General features: G+C 38.5%; 1 protein-coding gene across 8 annotated transcripts in view; it reads left to right on the top strand.

The window, feature by feature from the left end:
• Positions 1–19,443, top strand: part of LOC131682614 (probable serine/threonine-protein kinase nek3) — a 293,923-nt gene that overhangs the window by 154,974 nt on the left and 119,506 nt on the right. For 7 of the 8 annotated variants that reach the window (XM_058964235.1, XM_058964238.1, XM_058964243.1 and 4 more), the window contains one exon: positions 8,322–8,459. The exons of the other annotated variant lie outside the window; for it this stretch is intronic. In XM_058964235.1, the coding sequence (XP_058820218.1) occupies positions 8,322–8,459 (138 nt within the window). The remainder of the gene's footprint in view (positions 1–8,321; positions 8,460–19,443) is intronic. 8 annotated transcript variants of the gene reach the window in all.

The raw sequence follows: 19,443 nt of genomic DNA, 5'->3' as shown, positions 1-19,443 counted from the left end.
CAATTAAACTCTCTTTTAATTGTAGAAAAGCTTGTTCAGCTGTCGTCGTCCACGGAAGAGTTTTCGGCTTTTTACGAAGGAGATCGGTAAGCGGTGCAGACATCTCGCTAAAATTGGGGATGAACCGCCTGTAATAGTTCGCCATCCCCAAAAAGCGACGTAGCGAACGAAGTGAGGTGGGTCGCTCGTAATTAACTATTGCCTCTACTCTCTCGGGGTTGGGGCGCAATCCCTCCGGCGACAGAATGTATCCGAGATAAGAAAGTTCGCTCACGCAAAACTTTGACTTGTCTAGATTGATAGAAAGATTTGCCGATTTCAGTCGTTTGGCCACTTCTGATAGGGTTCGGAGGTGCGCTTCGAATGTCTCGCTTACAACGACGATGTCGTCGAGGTACACGAAAACATTCGGTTCCAGTTCGCCATACCCTAGGACTTGATCCATCAGCCGTGACAACGTTGCTGGACTGTTCACCAGTCCAAAGGGTAGCCTGGTAAATTGAAACAACCCTCTTCCTAACACCGAGAAAGCCGTATACTTTCGCGAACCGGGGTCAAGTGGTATTTGTAAAAAAGCTTTGGTCAAGTCAATTGTTGACAAATATCGGCTCGCTCCCAGTCGACTTAATATACGGTCTTGATGAGGAAGGGGGTAAGCGTCCCTCCGAGACCGATCGTTCAATCGTCTCGCATCTAAACATAGGCGAACTTCGCCATTGGGTTTTACTACGGGGACTGTGCTAAGCGACCAGTCACTTCTACTCGGCTCAATCACTTTTTGGCAAAGCATTTTATCTAGCTCTAGATTGATTTTCTTTTGCATGTCCGGAGACGTGGGATATGGGTTAATTCTAATAGGTGGAGAATGCTGGAACTCATTTTGAAGTTCAATTTTATGAGTGATGAGAGGAGTAACATCCAGCATTTCTCCCTCTATGGCTATTTTGAATTCAGCTTTAACCTGTTCGAGTTGTGAGCTTTGCTCCTCCGTGAGCGTATCCTTCCCTTCCTCCTCTCTCGCTACATTCACTTCCTCAATAGACCAATCTTCTCCTACATCTGAATATTCCCTCTCCCTGTTGCTGTCGGTTTCTACGGTAGGCTGTATCCTAAAGGCCTTCCAAAAATCGGAAAAACCCAATATTAACCTTCGGTTCAATGTGGGGGCTATAAGAGCTGGGATGATTTTGTTTTCATTGTTGAATGTAATGGGTAAGTGAACGTAACCTTCGACTTCGACAGGTGTTCCCGCAGCCGTTTTCATTGAAACACTAGTGGGAAATATTTCAAGTTTTAGTTCTCTCACTAGCTTTTTACATCCAATACCTAAAACAGTTCTCTGCGCTCCGCTATCTAACAGCCCGATTATCTCTTTCCCCATCACAAACACTCTCGCAAAAGGTCGGTTATCGCCACCTAATCTCACAAAAATCTCGTCTACTTCCATATCTGAACAGTAATCAAACTCAGAGACAGGTCTGAATCCATTCGTCAGTAGATTGTGAGTTATCTCAGTGGTAGGATTTGTGGATGATAATTCAACTTGCCTCCTCAAGCTGAATTCTGCGTGTTTTTTTGGCAGTAGGGGCACAAGTGCGTGAGAACATCAGGAAAGCCACAAATTGTGCAAAATTTTCGTCGATTTTCTGGACACTCGACATAGTGATGCCCGATTTTCTGGCAATTATAGCATGTGCCGATAGGGGGGCGTCTATATCGTTCTACTAAAGTATGCCAGGTACCCTTCGCGGAACCCTCCATTGGGTCTAACGAACCTTCGTTTTTCTCCCCTCTTCCCTCCTTTGGTTCTTTAGACCGATCTGTTTCCCTTTCATCACCTTTTGGTTTACTTTTAGGTTTATTCTGCGAATTATTTCCAGAATTCGCATAGCTAGATTTGGTCTGATTGGTACAAATTTCATTGACGTAAGTAGTTTTAGAGCGCACCGGGGGATCAAGTGGCTTTTGAAACATGTTCCAGTTGTTTTCATCAATGATTCGCCCATACCTTTTCAGTTTTGTAAGAGTTTTTACTCCCGCGCCCGTCATAGTATTCTTATAATCAAAGCGCATATTACGCCAGATTATCTCGAATCGACGACGTTCTGAAATTGGTCTCGTCATTGAATGAAACAACTTTTGCATTTCGTGGAAATAGTCCACAAATTTCTCACCACGAGCTTGACGCCGTGCGGTGGCTTGAAGTTCGATCTGGAAATCCAGATCAGGAGGCAAAAACTCACGTTTGAGCTCGCGTTTCAACTCTGACCACGTGCGAAACTCGCGATTCTCAAACCCATCCATGAACCAATCCTTAGCACGGCCAGCGAAAAGATGGATCGCGCTTCGGAATAGTTCACGCTCCGAAATGCCCTCTGATTTGCATCTCATTTTAATTTCCTTGAGAAATTCTGCTAATCGCCTACCCTGATCTTTTCCATCGTATTTTACTTTCCATTCTGATACTGGTATTCTTTTAATACTTTCCTGTTCCCACTTCATCTTTCTAGTCAGTCCCCTTCCCCTCCTAGCGTTATACGAGTCTGATAAGGTTTCTGAACTCGAGCTAGACAAATTTGAGCTTTCCGTGGAATCGTTCGATGACCCTTCTTATTTTCCTCCTATTCCGCTTATTCAAATGAACTTTTCTATCTTTCCTCTCCTTCTTCTTTTTATTTGCAACTTTTATCGGTTTACAAATACTTTCATCAGAGGAACTCTCCGTTTTTACTTCGCTACGGCTCTCAGATGCCGACCTCTCTTGAATTTTGCAGTTCCTCTCGCTTGGATTCTCTATAATTGGTTCAGTTTTTTCCTCTTTTCGCTCATCCGTTGCGGACTTGCTCCTATTAGAAATTTCATTATCAATCTGTAATCTGTCATTCAAGTTAATCAGCAATGTTTCAAGTCTTTTCTTCCTCGTCATGTTTTCCTCAGCTTCCTTAATTCTCTTTTCATCTAATGCAATCTCCCTTTCTCTCATTTGCTTTTGTTGCTCGGTGGTCTGAAGCACAAAATCTTTGAAATGTTTGATCAACTCTGTAGTATTTTCTATTTTTCCGTGCTCGTAATCGTTCAGCACATTCATTATTTCCCTAGATCTCTCCTTCGAAGATTCCATTTCTATTTTTTTCATTTCTAATGTTTTATTTACTAGCCCTCCTGTCGATAAAGCGACAGCTCCCATTTCCTCTTCGATATCAATCCCCAAAACTGTTTCATTAAGAGTTTCAATTTCCGATCGAACTTCCTCCAAGGCTAAAGAAATGTCGGCCTCCAAAGGCTTTGGATCCGTAAACCCATCGTCTAACAACTTCAGTGCAGGGAAATGCTTTTGGAAAATAGCATTTGCTTGTTTTCCTAACCGAGTGATCTCTGGCCCATGTTTATGAGACCCTGGAGATTTGGTAAGAAGAAAAATTCGGACGCGGTAATGTATCAGCCGTGTCTTCAGTTTCATTCGTTGGCGAACATCGGCCTTGGGGTTTTCTAACAATCCGCTAATTATCGTCAGCGTGGGACCGATAACTGCGATTTCCTCCCGAACCCCTCTCCGGCTGGGAGACACACTAAAAGCTTGTGTTTCTCTCTCCGTTTTCATTCTATCCTTCAACTTCCTGCGTTTAATGCTCTCGTGTTCGTCCACTGCGAAAGGAACGTTACGAGTCGCAAGCTCGTGCTCAACCTCCTGAATAGAGAGGTGAGAAACTTCAATGTTTCTGTACAGCGTTTGCAAATCCATTGTGCTCGTCTGTCGATTGAACAGAACTGAACAGCAATTATTAATTCACTAATTAACTAAACTAGGGTGTATCTATATTCGCAATCAAAATAAATTCGCTCTTTACCAAACAAATCAGTGTTTTGGCAATTGGCCGAATCAAGACCCGATATGCGATAAATATATCAATAAATCCGAAAACTCCCGCTATTCGATGCTATTACTGCAATGATTACTCGCTTTTGTAGGCGTACGCGCACTAGTAGACTGATGTCTAGTAAAACTGATAACTTTACTTAATCATTCAGGGGAGCACGTTTTTGGTTACCATCTTAGCCTTTCACTTCCTAACCTATCAAACGAAATTTTCTATTCCCTCACACACTCTAGGGTTCTTTGTTTAAACGTTACTTCGATCTCTTAATCAGCTTATAATTTTAGTTGGGCGCCATTTGTTACTCTACGGTCCAGAAGGGTTAACCGTGCAAGGACCTCGATCCCTGGTCAAGCCACGGGGATCTAGTGAGGCTGGGCTTTGCAACAGCCTTCTTTTTCGGGCCGCTAGCTCGATCGTGAGTAGCACGCTTGCTCTCAGGGTCGGCTCTTCAATAAAGATGCTGATTAAGGGACCGGGAAGAAACGTAAAACAACTCTTTTTCATTTACACTTTTATTCCCTATCAACTTACAATGTGTGTCTGGTGTGGCGTGTATGTTGGCCGGCCGGCTGCTGCTGCTGCTGCTCGTGATGGTGATGTTGAAGGCGGGAAGTGATCTACGCTGTGGCGTTATGTAGATCGCTGGGCGGGAGAAGCTGGAATACGCTGTAGCGATCGTCGCCGCCCGCGTGGTTCTTGACGATCGCTGGCTGCTAGTCGTCGTGTGCCTGCTTGGAGTTCGTGCTTCGCTATACACGTGTCGGACGAATTCCTTCCTCGAGTGTCCCGTGATCGTCTTTCCGGACCGATCGGTTCCCACGGGTTTGTCTCTGGGCGGATTCTCGCTTCTGCTAACCGCAGCTAGAGCTTTCAGGCTAGATTTTCGGGTCCTGATTCGTATCTATTTTCCACCGAATCGTTGATAGTTTGAACCGTGGTGAATAACTAATTATTCAACTGCGGTGTTAATTTTCACTTTTAAAAATCTTCGTCAAAAAACTTTGATGATGTGCTTCGTCGAATGGTTGCACCGGAATAGACCTTTCCCTTCGCTCAGAACCCAGTAGCTCTTCCTTTTTCCCTTTTTTAGCTCCCTTTTCTTATTCCCTTTTCGACTCCGACAGTCTTAACCTTTTTATTACGTTGGTAGCAACAACAGGGGTGTATTTTGTATATGTGTATTAACATATTGTGTTTTTATTTCTCCTAACGAACTATCAAATTTTGTTTCTAGAGTGTAATTTTTGATTTTAAACTAAGGTAAGTTTTATTATTTTTAATTCGTGTATAATAAGTTTTAACTCTAAACAGGTAACATTTAACATTTTCAATTCAATATTTTAATCATGCTTTCTTTAATTTTTATTGTTTTACCTCGACGGTAACAAATTCTCAATTGAAACAAATCATCCATAAGGCTCATGAAAAAGTACAGCTTCAACAGCGTTTTTCTTGTTTTGCTATTTTTCATTATGGGACCTCAATGCATTTATTGATAGTGCATATATCCAACGTTTTCCGCCGTCCGATGTCTTTCAGTTTAACCGGATACATTCCAACTGGCATCGATGGACCTTTGACCATTGCCACCACGACTCGATAAGCGTTACCCCAAGAATTAACATCAGCTTTTCGGTATTGTACTTTGTATCAGTTTGATTTGCACCCCATTATCTCCAGTTTGAAAGCATTTTTGGCTGCTCGGTACACTAGTCTACGCACCACTTTATCGGTTGCAGTTTTGGCTAGCTGAACGCGACTACTGGCTCTAAGGAATGCTGACCGGAGTGCATGAAACGTCGAGATTTGATGCAAACTCGAAAACAAAATTTGACAAAAATTCACTTTTTTGGATTTTGGCTCATTTTTGCCTTTCTCATATAGAAAGGTTATGCAATCACTCTGAAAACCGTCAACCTAATTCCGACCATTTTTTTTTTATTGCCATAAGGTCTCTGGATTTTAACAGGGGCGTAGTTGAGGCTATACGGAGAGGGGTTATCCCCGCCCCCCCCCCTCTACTGTTCACTTCCCTCCCTTTAAAATCCCCTTAAAACAACCTTCAGACCACCACCCCATACAGCCGTCATACCTATATCACTATATCACAAAGCATACCAAATAAAGCTGGGGAGTCGTCCGTTCGTGGGATTTTCGCCCTCCTCACTCACCCACCCTCTCATGACAAAATGAGTTAGCAAGCAGATAACATTGAATTAATGCTGATTAGGCTAATTAAGTATGATATTTTTTTGTTTCAAGTGTTTCATTGTCGACACGTAGCTCATCAAGTTCGTGGCTGGCAAGCCATTGTGTATATGAACAAAGTGTACTAAGAATGTCATAGATATTTCCACAATTATGTTGAATATAACCAGCCACCGAGCCATAGTTTATAGAAATGAGAAAGGCACAATTGCACCGTTAGGTGGCTTAAAACAGGTTTTTTTACGGTGAAATAATTCCAAACGCTTGGAAGGGTTCAATATTCCATTGGTGCATGTACGTTTACCCGGACCACTTACTATCGGCCCGAAGAACCAGTGCAGTGTTTGTAATACAAAAATTGGATGGACTAATAAAATATATAGAGACTACAGAAAAAGTCGGCGTTTTTGGTAATTACCCTTTTAAATTTAAAAATTGTACACCAATGTGCTCCCAAAAACAGTAGTGTATACTTTCTCCGGTCAATCAAAGCCATTTTTGGCTTTTGGACAGATTTTCAGGGACTGTGCATCACTGCTAATCACAAACCAAAAGACTTTCCGTTTTATGTAATCTTGAAGGAGACAAATTTGAAGTATTGAAAATAAATTGATAAAAAGTCTTTTTCTCTCCACTTGACCAAAAAACAACATTTCAATTTTAATACGTCTCTGCATTTGATTCTCATCTGATCTGCGGAGGGTTAAGTGCCAACTTTACTATACCATATAATCAAACTAACCCTTAATATTTGCTTGAAAATTCTCTGCCATGTTTAAAGCTTCTAAGTTGGTTCATTGTATTGTGAACAAAACATGTTAAATGCGATACATCATGCTTCTTTTGATTTTTTTAATAACCCATTTGGAGACTCCTTATAACTGTAAAATTGTACATATTTTCGCAAACTGGTGGCAAGAAAAATCAACCCAATCTCAATGCTTGTTCAGTTACTCGTAAAAGAATGCACCGTAAACAGCTGCCTCCTTTCCAACCAATCAGGGTAGATCCATTCCAGATCCTGGCACAAACCAGCACAGCTTTATAGCTTTCCAAAGAATCTTCCGGGAGCACTTCTAGCACACTCAAATTTTATCGCTTTACAGCCAGAGGCGGTCAGAAATCACTCGCTGTCGCGGCGAAATACAGCAAACAGCGATGGCATAAAGTGTCGAGTCACTGCCAAAGAACCGTAATAAAATGTGTCCGCCAATTTGATAAAGTGGCATGAATAAAAAAATTGTTCGTTCGCATTATGGAAGTTTTAACCGACAGGTCAATCACCTCTTTTATGGATTAGAACACATTATCTAATTCTATATATGAGGTTTTTGAAACGAACCCAGGCTTACCACGCGAGTGTCGTACCAACTACTCTAGGCCACCCCCATGCATAGATTTCGGCGTTTTTTCACAGAGTGGCATTTGTACCAGAATCGCATTAAAATATTCACATTACTTTAACATACATACATATAAAACAATAACTGGTAATAAATATTTCATAGACTCCAAAGCCAACCGTTCGATTAGACCTAATATTTTCTTCCAATTTTTGTTTGACCTGGATATTAATTTTATTGTTACTAGTAGTAAAAATGCAACAGATTAATCACTGCCCGACCGAGCTACTACTCAATATCATGTATCATATCAACCAGTTTAGCGACATCCAATTGTTCACCCAAATCGTTTTGACAAATCGTATTACAGTCTGACATCTGAGATAAATTTATATCCTATTCCACATTACGTCAGCATATCCTAGGTCGTTGCAACTATTTCACTTTTCTCCTTCACTTCCACCAGCATACTATTACTGCCAGCTTATTACTATATTACCAATATGTCTAGCAACTAGAGTCTAGCCCAATCATATCTACATAACAACATGATGATCTGTACGACAGCCAGCCTACATAATACTATGATAATAAAATTTCTCCCGGTGTAGAACAAAATGTATACTCGGTGGAAAAAGATCCACATATCCGTATGCACAAAATGATAGCTCTATACTCCATACATATCCCGAAGCTGAACACATTATTTATTTCAATAGCTGAATCGCTGACAGAGATTCAACGATCCCGGCCAGCGGCATAGTCTAGGCTCGATACATAGAATAGCAGCAGAGTCGGTACCGGCCCGTCGGCTGACTCTTAATGTTTACCTTTACCCAATTGCTCTTTCATTCCTTTTCCTGACTTTTTTTCCTACTCTCTATCTCCCTAGGGCAAAATTCGTACCTGATTTTCAACCGACTGACGAGGCAAATGTCCCTTTACTCCCACTTCCGGTACCACCGGACGGCAAATACTCACCGCCATCGCCTGAGGAAGCAGAACGAATCATTTCCAATTTGCTGCCAAGGTATGTATGTCTATATGTATGCATTTACAGTGGGAAACCCAGAGACCATAAATATGAAGCTATTTCGTGTTGTTTACTCTTTTCCGCTTTATTTAATACCTTTCCGATGGCAGTTCTGCTGTCTTTCGTGGTGTACAAGCTTCAATGTTGATTTTAGTTGGATCGTTCAAACCAAAGCTATTTAAACAGCACATCTTGTTGAGGTTCTCCCACCGTATAACCTCATAAAATGCGCACTTCACCCATATAAACAGTTGCTGCTATCGTCGTTTGTTGTGAAGGATAGTTTCTTAAGCAAGAGCTAACTTTAACGATAAAAGTGCTTCGAAGCAGACTTGCAAAAACATTGCTAACATAGATACTATGTATTTAAGAAAATAATGTTATCACTGCAAGGCAGGCCAATCCGGCACTAGCTTAGTCCTGTCACTAAGTTAGTGTCGAATTCTAATGAGACGAAGTCGAAATAACTAATTCCAAAACAAATCCATAACTAATTTGTGAACGGTAGATGACCCGTCTAGTCTAGTGTAGTCTAGTCTACACATACACAGCCAATATATGTAGGGATCCTGGAAAATTGCAGACGCTCGTCCACAATTTTTCTTGTCATTATTAATGTTTGTGGCACATATTGAATATGACACAAGCATTAAAGTGGCCAGGCCAACTGTGCAGCGTACAAAACAAAGATGATTCAAAATAATACGGCAATCAAATTATTCATTCAATGAATAATTATTTCAATGGATTATTTTGAACCTTGAATAAGGAAGAAACGTGGACAACCGTATACAACCGCTTCAATTTGATGTTGGTATGATAAATCGTTGGGAGTGACTTTGTTAAGAGGGTTAATGTCACTCTTTTGGTCCTAGGTTCCTGGGATGGGACAGAAGTATTTAACCCTGCACTGGCTAATGAACCAGGGTTATAGCGCCCTTACTTGCTCGGAACGGTAGAGAATGACCCGTAGGGTTAAATCTTCCATAATAAACAACATCTAACATCTAACTAATGTAATTATAGGTTTTGTGCTCGATGTAAGGATGGTTTTAAACAATTCTCTCCTTAGTGCAGAAAAAAACAGTTAATTGGCGGTGCAACATCCAATCGCATATGGTCGGTGTTAAGTCAGATCGGGCTAAGTCGCAAAGCATCAAAAAATGAAATAATGATAGCACTGGATGAAGAATTTCTTCAGCTACATTGGACTTTTGCCAGTTTTGAAATATGTCTTAACACGAACCATATTATACACTCCATTTTAAACTTGGTTTGTGAAAATCAATTCAGTTATCACCAAAGAACCGACGTGACTTTCATTCTGTAATATGCCCGGAACCCGAGATTTTTGGTATTGTCGAGAGTGGACAATAACTTCAAAGAATCTTTACTTGGCCATCGGTGATCTTGATCTGCAAATCGAAGTAATTTTATGTCCATTTTAATAGATTTTGAACGTCTGAGTTATTAAGATTGTAACGGTTTATATGGGAAATTCCTCTGGGACCTTACAAACTAACCTAAAACTCCGAAACCAAAAGTCAGATCTGAATGAAATTCAATAGCAGGTAGTGAATAGGGGTACTGTATTTTTCATTTGAAATCAAGTTTGAACAAATCGGTCAATAATTCGCTGCGAAGTAGGTATGACATTAATTTGGAACTTGACAAGTTCCCCGGGGGCATCAAGAACCGTCAATGTGGTCAAAGATACTTCCATTGGTCATTCTTGATCTAGATCCAAGTAATTTTACTTATTTTTATATAAACTGGACTTTATAGTGGTACTAGTTTATATGGAAATTTGCTGTGTGACCGCACTCTTCAACTCGTAACTCTAGAACCGGAAGTCCAATCAATGAAAAATTCGATAACAGCCGATGGAAAAGTTGTATCTTTCATTTGAGACTATGTTTATGCAAAGGGTAGAGCCATCTCTGACAAACAGAAGTGATATTTTTTACCACATAAACACAAACATACATACAAACACAAACATTTTCCGATCTCGTCGAACTGAGTCAAATGAAATACGGTCCTCAGAGCCTCGGTTAAAAAGTCGATGTTTGGAGCGATAACATAACCTTTCTATATGAAGAAGGCAAGGTGTTGCCATTGAATTGTGCGCATGCAATTTTCCATGACGTGCGGAGATTGTTGTCCGTAGCGATGGAGAATTTTCAGTGTAATCTATAACAAGGCCTGAAGATCATTCGGTTTGTTTCCTTGATTGCATCTTTCGTCCATACTATCGTCGCTACTACTGTTTGGACGATCACGGTCAATTGTTATGATGTACTTCCTTCGATTTACTGACTACGGTCGTGAAGCCTCAATGTTGTCTGCATCCTGGATGGAGCTTTCTGTAGCAACTGGATGTTGTTACAGAAAGCCCTGGCTGTAGTCGTTAATGGTTCAATATTCGTTATTGCTCAATGAACAATTGTATATGATATCACTTTATGTGTTGAAATATTGATGTTTATTTTGGTCGTAGTTGATTGTTTTTTTCCGATGTTTTCCATTATTTGTAGATTGTCAACAGAATTGATACGAGGCAGTTTGATTGTCATAAGCGCACAGCGTGGTCTGTGCGTGCCATACTCATTACTCGTTGTCACAAAGGAAGAAATAAAGCAGTTAGCGCCATTCTTACCACCCGAACACCATTTGTAATATCGAGGGAGCAATTCCTCCAAGAGTCATCATGAATTTCCGGATTGAGCTATTAGGTGTACCCAGAGACAGATCGTGTAGTCGTACCTTGACTATACCTTCCTCCATATACGCTGTTCTTGCGGATATATTCTTCTAGTATGAGTCGATTTTGGAATCGTACCAGAACCACATTTTGTACATGGAATAAGGATAACTTTGTAATTTGCAACGCATTTTATTTTTCAACACGCGCCTCATTAATTGTACGGAAGCTGAGCAACAAATTGCACACAGTGCTCACAATAACAATAACAGTATTTTTACTGCATTACTAATGCGCACCATACACGAGCGAAATGCGCCAGGTAACTGAACGCTTGTCTTAACTATTGATCATGCATCAAGAATAAACCTAGGAGGATGTTAAGGAATCGAGTGGGGAATAAACAAGCTCATCAATAGAACACCAATAAATTAACTGGGTCCCAAAAAATAATATTAACAAATACTATCCAAATATTACTCAGCAAGCAATGAAGAGGTGAATAAATCCATCAACTATCAATTTATGACCGTCGGATTTTAGGAGCTCGCTTTAGAGACAGGTAGTAGTTGTGCGTGATCTCGCTTTAGAGGCAGGATACGATCACTATCGCCAATGCTATAATCATGTGTTCTTCCTGCGACATCATCATATCCCAGGGACAGCATAAAAGTTCGTACATTATGCCGGAGTCCCAAAGGTTATAAAGGTTCGAATCCTGCGTCTGGGGGGATTTTTTTTGCATAATTGCTTTCGTTCAACTCACCATTTCTATCTGTTTCCCCGTTGGATACACCAAAAAGACAAACTTACTACCTGTCTGTCGAGTCTTTATAGGGCACTTTGTTGGTGCGTGTTGATTTCCATTTTCTTGGCGATGAAGTATTAGTCGCGTTGTTCACCTGTTCTCTCGCGAGTTATCGTTCACGTTCTTGCCAGTATCGCTACTACTTTTTTGCCTTTCACGGATGAAAGTTCTTAATTGTTTTAATTCTACCGGCCGTTGTTGTAAATCCGCCTTCATCGGCGTCACTCGCTACTGTACTGGAGATGCTGGACGTTGGTTTGAAGAAACTAGACGCAATCGTCGTTATTTCATTGTTAGTCCAGGCAGTTGGTTTCGAGATACAAAGCGCATTAGTTATTAGTCGATTGTGTTTCCGTAGCGCATGTTGAAGACTGTGTTGGTTGTAGCAAGTAAATTTTTCGTAGTGGCTTCGGAGCATAGTTTTCCGTAATACGTCGTGTTGTTACGGAACTGGCACTCAGGAAACTGACAAGTTCACAACGTTACTTTATTTTAATCAATGTCTGCCATTCCTTTGGGATGGGTCTAGTCAACCGCATTTTCGCCACTCGAACAATGTTAGGAATGTCGATGAATATGTTTCTCCAAGTATCGTTCGTAACGGGTATCAGTATCCCGAAATGAATATTTTATTGGGTTACAGTATGGTGCACAGTAGAGTGGGACATGGTTATATGAAAAAAATAAAATTTGGCTCCGAGTAACTTTTTGGGTCCCATTTAGCTCCCAGAACAAATCTGCAAATTTTTAACTTGATCGGTGAAACTATATTTTTGCGCCCACGGTTTAAAGTTTACATGGGATTTCGTATGGGAAAATTGTCTTTTGCAAATTAATTCTTCCAAGAGTCGCCCGTTATCTCCTAAAAATAAACAGATGTCTGATTTTTATAGGAAATTTGTCAAGGAAACAAAGTCTAAAAGATTGCAAAACGATCTGATGCTTGTGGAAAAAGTTATTAAACAAAAACCGATTGATGCCCTGAAGATTGATGAAAATTTCACTTTTCATAGCATCACTGCTTCTGACGATTTTATTATATACAAAATTTTTAACTTTCTCTTATTATGCACAAAAGAAGCCTCAATTTAACCCTCAAAACCTTGCGAAGTGGCCAAATAGTATAGATAAACGATTTAGATACGTTAAGAGAGAATTAAAACAAAATTGCGTATAATTGGACAACCAACAACAGTGGTGCTAGAACAAATGAATATTTTATCAATCGTCAGAACATCAATCGGTTTCTGCTTAATAACTATTTTCGCAAGCATCAGATCGTTTCGTGGTTTTCGAGACTTTTTTTCTTTGTTAAATTTCCTAAACAAGCCACATAACGATTTATTTTTAGGAAGTAATGGGCGACTCCTGGAGGAATTATTTTGTAAAAGTTAACTTTCCCGATCAGAAACACATAACAGAAATATTTCAAAACTATATCTCTCATTGATACTTGTTATAAATTTCTGTTATTTTAACTACTAACGAGACCTAATTTATAACACAGTAGGTTACAAAAATTGTGTTCTGTTATAATCCTGTTATTTCATTCTGATCGGTTTCCCATACAAAATCCCATGTAAACTTTAAACAGTGGGCGCAAAAATATAGTTTCACCGATCGAGCTAAGAATTTGCACAGTTGTTCTAGGACCCAAATGGTACCTAAAAAGTTGCTCGGAGCTGGAATCTATTTTTTGTCCCACCCTAGCTGCACAGTACTAGTACTAATTACTAAAACTCCGCTGTAAGAAATAAACGGTTGCAAGCGACGGTCAGCCTTTTTCGTCTACGTTACTTTCATGAGGTGATTTACCAATAGTGCTATCTTTATGAGCTTACTTCGGTTATGTTATTTTTTCCGATCATGCTTATTGCAACTAAGTAGTAATCTTAATTTTATTATTTTAATTGCACATATGCTTCGGTTCTGGTAAAGAGGGTCTATCTTTGCCGTGGGACATGTTGGTAGACTTGAATGGTTCGTAGTAACACTGCCTAAGCTCCACTGCTGCCAGCAGAAGACAAAAGATTAGTCCGCAAGATTTTAAGCCTGTTTCTAATGACCTTGCCACTTCTAGTTTTCCGATCTATATATTTCACATCCTTGCTCTCACCTGAGTACTATGGCTCTAAAATATTCATAACTTTACCGACTTAATAATGTCTAGCTAATTCAATGTCGTTAAAAAGTGAATAATTGCACATATTTTGTTGTATATAATTTTATTTAATTTGGTAACATTGTGAGGGAACACATATCCACCGGGTGATGCCAATATAGCTGTTATTTCTGTGAATTGAGCAAATTAATTTCTTTGTTTGTTTAGTGTTTATATAACCAACTAGCGAACTAGTCCACAGAGCATTAGATATGCGAGGGGAATACGAATGATCTTGTCCAAGTGGAATAATGATTGTTGAATGATGTACCGTAAACCGGGGTGTCTTTGATCATCGGGGTGACTTTGATCACTCGAAGCTTTTTTCGTAGATCGCTTATTAAACAAGAATAATCTACCGAATCATTATATAACGCAATATAAACCATCTACCATTTTAAAACTAGCTGATAATCAATGTTTTTGAAAATTTGCAACAATGCACCGCTAACAAATGAGCTGCAAGTAACTTCAGTAGATCAAATTGCTAGTAGTGTATCACAAAATTACCCATAACACGATCTGTCAGCAAAAAGTCCAGTGAAAAAATAGGTAGTATGTTTTATTCATGTATGAAGAAACCTTTGCGAGCTTCGCGAAGCTACGTGACAAACATTCACGAGCGAAGAATTGACGCTGCTCTTAAAAATTTTAAGCTTTACTTTTTATTCGCAGTTTGCCCATCTAGTGACCTACTCTGAAGTTATTAGACTTCTCCATTGGTGCGTTGTTCATGGTTAATTACTGAACACAAAATTTTGGTTACTTTGTGATCCACAGTTAGCAACAGTCGCGCGATTGAACGAATTTTCCCATGCTTGTTTCCGAGCAAACCTTTAGTCTATGTGATGTCCCGTAAGGAAAGTATTTTTAATTTAAGCTGATGAGAATCAATGAACCGAAACTTGGTTTGGCTTAGCAGGCGAATGCAATATGCACTATGCTATATTTCTCCTTGGTGAAGAAAAATTTTGGGTTAAACATACATACGGAAAACAGCTTGCAGTATTCGACATTACTCCTAACATCAAACAAAAACATAGTTTTTAATACTTTTCCATAAAATGTGAGGTTGGGGTAAATTAGCGGTGATGCACGTTTACAGTGCAAAAATGGTCTTCAAATATTTTTATTTTTTGGAAATCCGTCTAAAGTAAAAGAATCTTTGTCTCGTCAATGCAGGAGACATTTACTTGGACCAATCGCCTGGAGAATATCGAAAATTTGCTTTTGAATCCGTCGAAGTCAAAATATTTATAATGAAATCATCCAGCATTTCTATTAGGGCGCCTGAAGTAATTGAATTTCAATGCGATTGTTTATTTTCTGGCGTACCGTTAACACCCTAAACATATGGCCAACTTAAACGCATTGGTAAAATTCAGAGATGTTGCCAACCTTCTGCCCTCGTGTTCTATTTTGTACGATCTACCTAAACCAAAGCGATAAAAATGAAAACTTAAAACACCGCTAACTAGCTCCGGTTTCCCTATCATGTATTTCAATTTTCTAAATGTCAGATGTGGCAGTTTTGAGCTTTTTTCCATTTATTCTTCGTCGTACAACATATCCAACGGGATTATTAAAATTTCATTTAACTGGTTAAACACTGATTTACCATTACGTCACAAAACAGTGACAGGTGGTAATGAGCAAAGAAAAACGCCTTCGATATGGCTATATTGACATTTCTAACAAGTCAATTTAAATTGTTCCTGAAAAGTAACTTTTGAAATTAAATGAAGCAAACCCATCTTCATCCAAAGCAAAGCGTTAACAACACTTTGTACTGCTACCATTCCAGAGTAACTTGTCATGTCTGATGCGCTCAGTTTTTAATCCAACAAACAAATTAATTCAAAAGTTTGTTTCAAAACAACACTGGACATATTTTTCCATAACCATTACATACTACTCGGGAATCCATAGTATACCCTAGATCACCACCAGTAGTGGCCAGTCAACAATGCGAAAAAATTGCGAAAAGTTTTTACGCTTCTGAAGTTGACACGGTGGTGACTTCAGTGATAATTTGTAAATATAATTTATCAACTCTTAAAACCACAATTACTACCGTGGCTTATTATATCTTTACAAGTCAATCATTGCGCCTAAGCACTGTGCTGTGCCATGCGTTTCCACTAGGAGGGCGCAAGATTGTATAGAGCGATTTGCAGCTATAACAGTGACAACCGATACCTTGCTAACCAACAGAGAAGGGGCAAGGCAAATTAGCTGTCATTTACTACCAAACTCAATCCTTCCCCCGAAGTGTTCTCTCCTCTGTGGAAGTCATAAATCGTGATCCCAATCACAATAAAGCAGTTCACTAAGCAATTGTTGACAATTTTATATCTTGCCGTGACGCAGAACTATCAAATTACTCTACACGCTTATCCACGGCTACCCAAAAATGAGTCGAATGCTACTCAGTTTAGTGAAAACCATACCTACTCAAAAATGAGTAGAAGGGGGTCTACTCATTTTTGAGTAAACCTGTTTTATGACCAAACTGAGTAGAAATAACTCACTTTTGTTTATATGCCTAAATGTGTAAAATTTACTCATTATCATGGAAAATTGAGTTTTTTAATTGTTTTTGGAATTCTTTTAAATAAAATGAATGTTTATGCCAATTATTTCATGTATTATATATTTTAAACAAGCTGAGCATTTAATGTTTCATTTATGGACATTGCAATTTGATTTACTGTTTTGCGTGAGCTTTGATTCCGCGTTTTATACACAAGTATGGACATTAGTTCTTCTAACATTAAAAGCCGTGCCGGAACTGGTACCCCAAAGACAAAGAAGGCCTTGAAGAACGTGTCAATGACGTTTCTGATGGACGAGTCCGTCATTATGATCACCCCATCCATAAGAACACTGTATGTTCCTGTTTTAAACTTGTCGGCTTCGCAAACCAGATGCGGCGTTAGCTCTGCCAGTGCCAAATAATCAGTCAAGTTCTGAAAAATAATTATAACAGTCAAACAGTTATTTAATACTACTAAATACATTTTTGTTTAATACCTGCGTCCACTGGATGACAGGTGCAGCATAGAGTTGTTCTGGCGAATCCCAGACCATATCACCAGATGCGTGAACTCCTTTTTTAGACAAGCTTGCGAAAATTCTGAGCAATCCTCTTAGATGAACTATATTGAATGAAGGAAAGAAATTATCGGTAAAACTGGAATTTTGGGAATCTGAGTGTAGTTTATTTCTGAATAAAAAATATTGATAAGGAAGTAGATTGAAATGTGTGCACGAAGAATGCTTAATATATGCTGGTTGCGCTTGAAAATTTAAAATAGTGTGCTTGTGTCTTTCATTTTTAGAGTGTGCAACTGGTATTCATTACCCACTGAGACGTCCAAAAAATTGTTTCAAAATCGTTCAACACGGGTCCAACGATGGACGTTCGTTGAACGGTTATTTGGACGATGTCAAAATTGGTCCAACGAATGTCCTTCATTGGACGATTTTGAAACCAACCGTTCTTAGAGGGTATGCGCATGATGCTATAACCCTCTAAGAACGGTTGGTTTCAAAATCGTCCAATGAAGGACGTTCGTTGGACCAATTTGGACAACGTCCAAATAACCGTTCAACAAACGTCCATCGTTGGACCCGTGTTGAACGATTTTGAAACAATTTTTTGGACGTCTCAGTGGGAATATACACAAGATGCGCTTTAGTTACGCATACCAAAAATGGAAGAAAAATCGAAAGTTTACTATTTCGATTTTCAACTGCAACTGCCCACTGTGAAGCCAAAAAAATTCTCAAAATCGTCCAAGGGTCCAACGATGGAAACGATCTGTTGAACGGTTTGTTGGACGTCGACCAACGTTGGACCAACGAACGTCATTCATTGGACGAATTTGAAACATCATTGTCCAAGGGAGTAGAATAACATGAACCACAACTAGTCGACGATACGCACAAAATACAACATACCGTCCTCAACTTCCTTGAAGCTGTTTGGAAGTAGAAGCAACCCTTGGGACAAAATGGGTGTGAAATCAATATCTTTTGCAACGGTAGGATTCAAACGGTAGAATGCGGCATGGATCTAAAAAATAGATTGAAATTAGTACATAATGAATTTGAAATAGTAAGAGAACTTACCATCCTTCCTTTGAACGATGTTATATGTGGAAATGTTTGGATGATAGCTTTGGTACCTTTTTTTTCTTTGAGTAATAATTTGTGCAGCGGGAAGCATTCGTCCATTCCCTGCTTAATCTCGTTGTATTTTTCTAAGGAAGCCATGACTGTCGATAGTTGAGTTGCTTTTTCCAGGATTGCATTTGAAACTGAATTTGCCACCTCGGGTCCAGAAATTCTTTGGTACTTTTTCAACTCTTTAGGTAATGCTTTGATCATGTTGCGAACTCGATGATAAATATAACCCGAATGGGGTCCTTTTTCATTGCCACTATGCCACCAGAAGAAAGCAGACTAAAATAGATAAATATATATATATATATATATATATATATATATATATATATATATATATATATATATATATATATATATATATATATATATATATATATATATATATATATATATATATATATATATATATATATATATATATATATATATATATATATATATATATATATATATATATATATATATATATATATATATATATATATATATATATATATATATATATATATATATATATATATATATATATATATATATATATATATATATATATATATATATATATATATATATATATATATATATATATATATATATATATATATATATATATATATATATATATATATATATATTTGTTATTCAGTTATCTTTTTTGTGTATTTTAATTACTGAAAACTATGAAACACAATGAAACAAACACAGTTTGCGACTTGAGCCCCTATCCGTGTCGAAATATTAAAAATGCACCTTTTTCGGTTTAATTTTCTTCACTAAATTATAGATTTTGAAACGGCTCAGATAATAGCCATAGCATTTCTATTCATTTTTCCATTAAAAATAATGATCAAAAAGCTTAAAATAAGACTACTACTGATTGGCGTAAAGATAGAAGTTAGTTATCATATTTATTTGAGTTATTCTTGCCATTCATTTAGGTATATATGAGCCACCGAAAATTAGTGTCGTAAGGCTCCGGCTCAGAATCGGTTGTTGCATTTGAGTTGGAATCCATACTGATTCCATTCAGGATTCCGATTCAAATTCCGAATGGTTTTACCGGGATGCTTCGTAACACCTGCTGTAAATATATTAGAATGTAAAAATCAGAAATAAA

This window comes from Topomyia yanbarensis, chromosome 2 (assembly GCF_030247195.1).
Source record: "Topomyia yanbarensis strain Yona2022 chromosome 2, ASM3024719v1, whole genome shotgun sequence".
NCBI classification, from domain to species: domain Eukaryota; kingdom Metazoa; phylum Arthropoda; class Insecta; order Diptera; family Culicidae; genus Topomyia; species Topomyia yanbarensis.
This window is presented reverse-complemented; position numbering and strand designations above follow the sequence as displayed.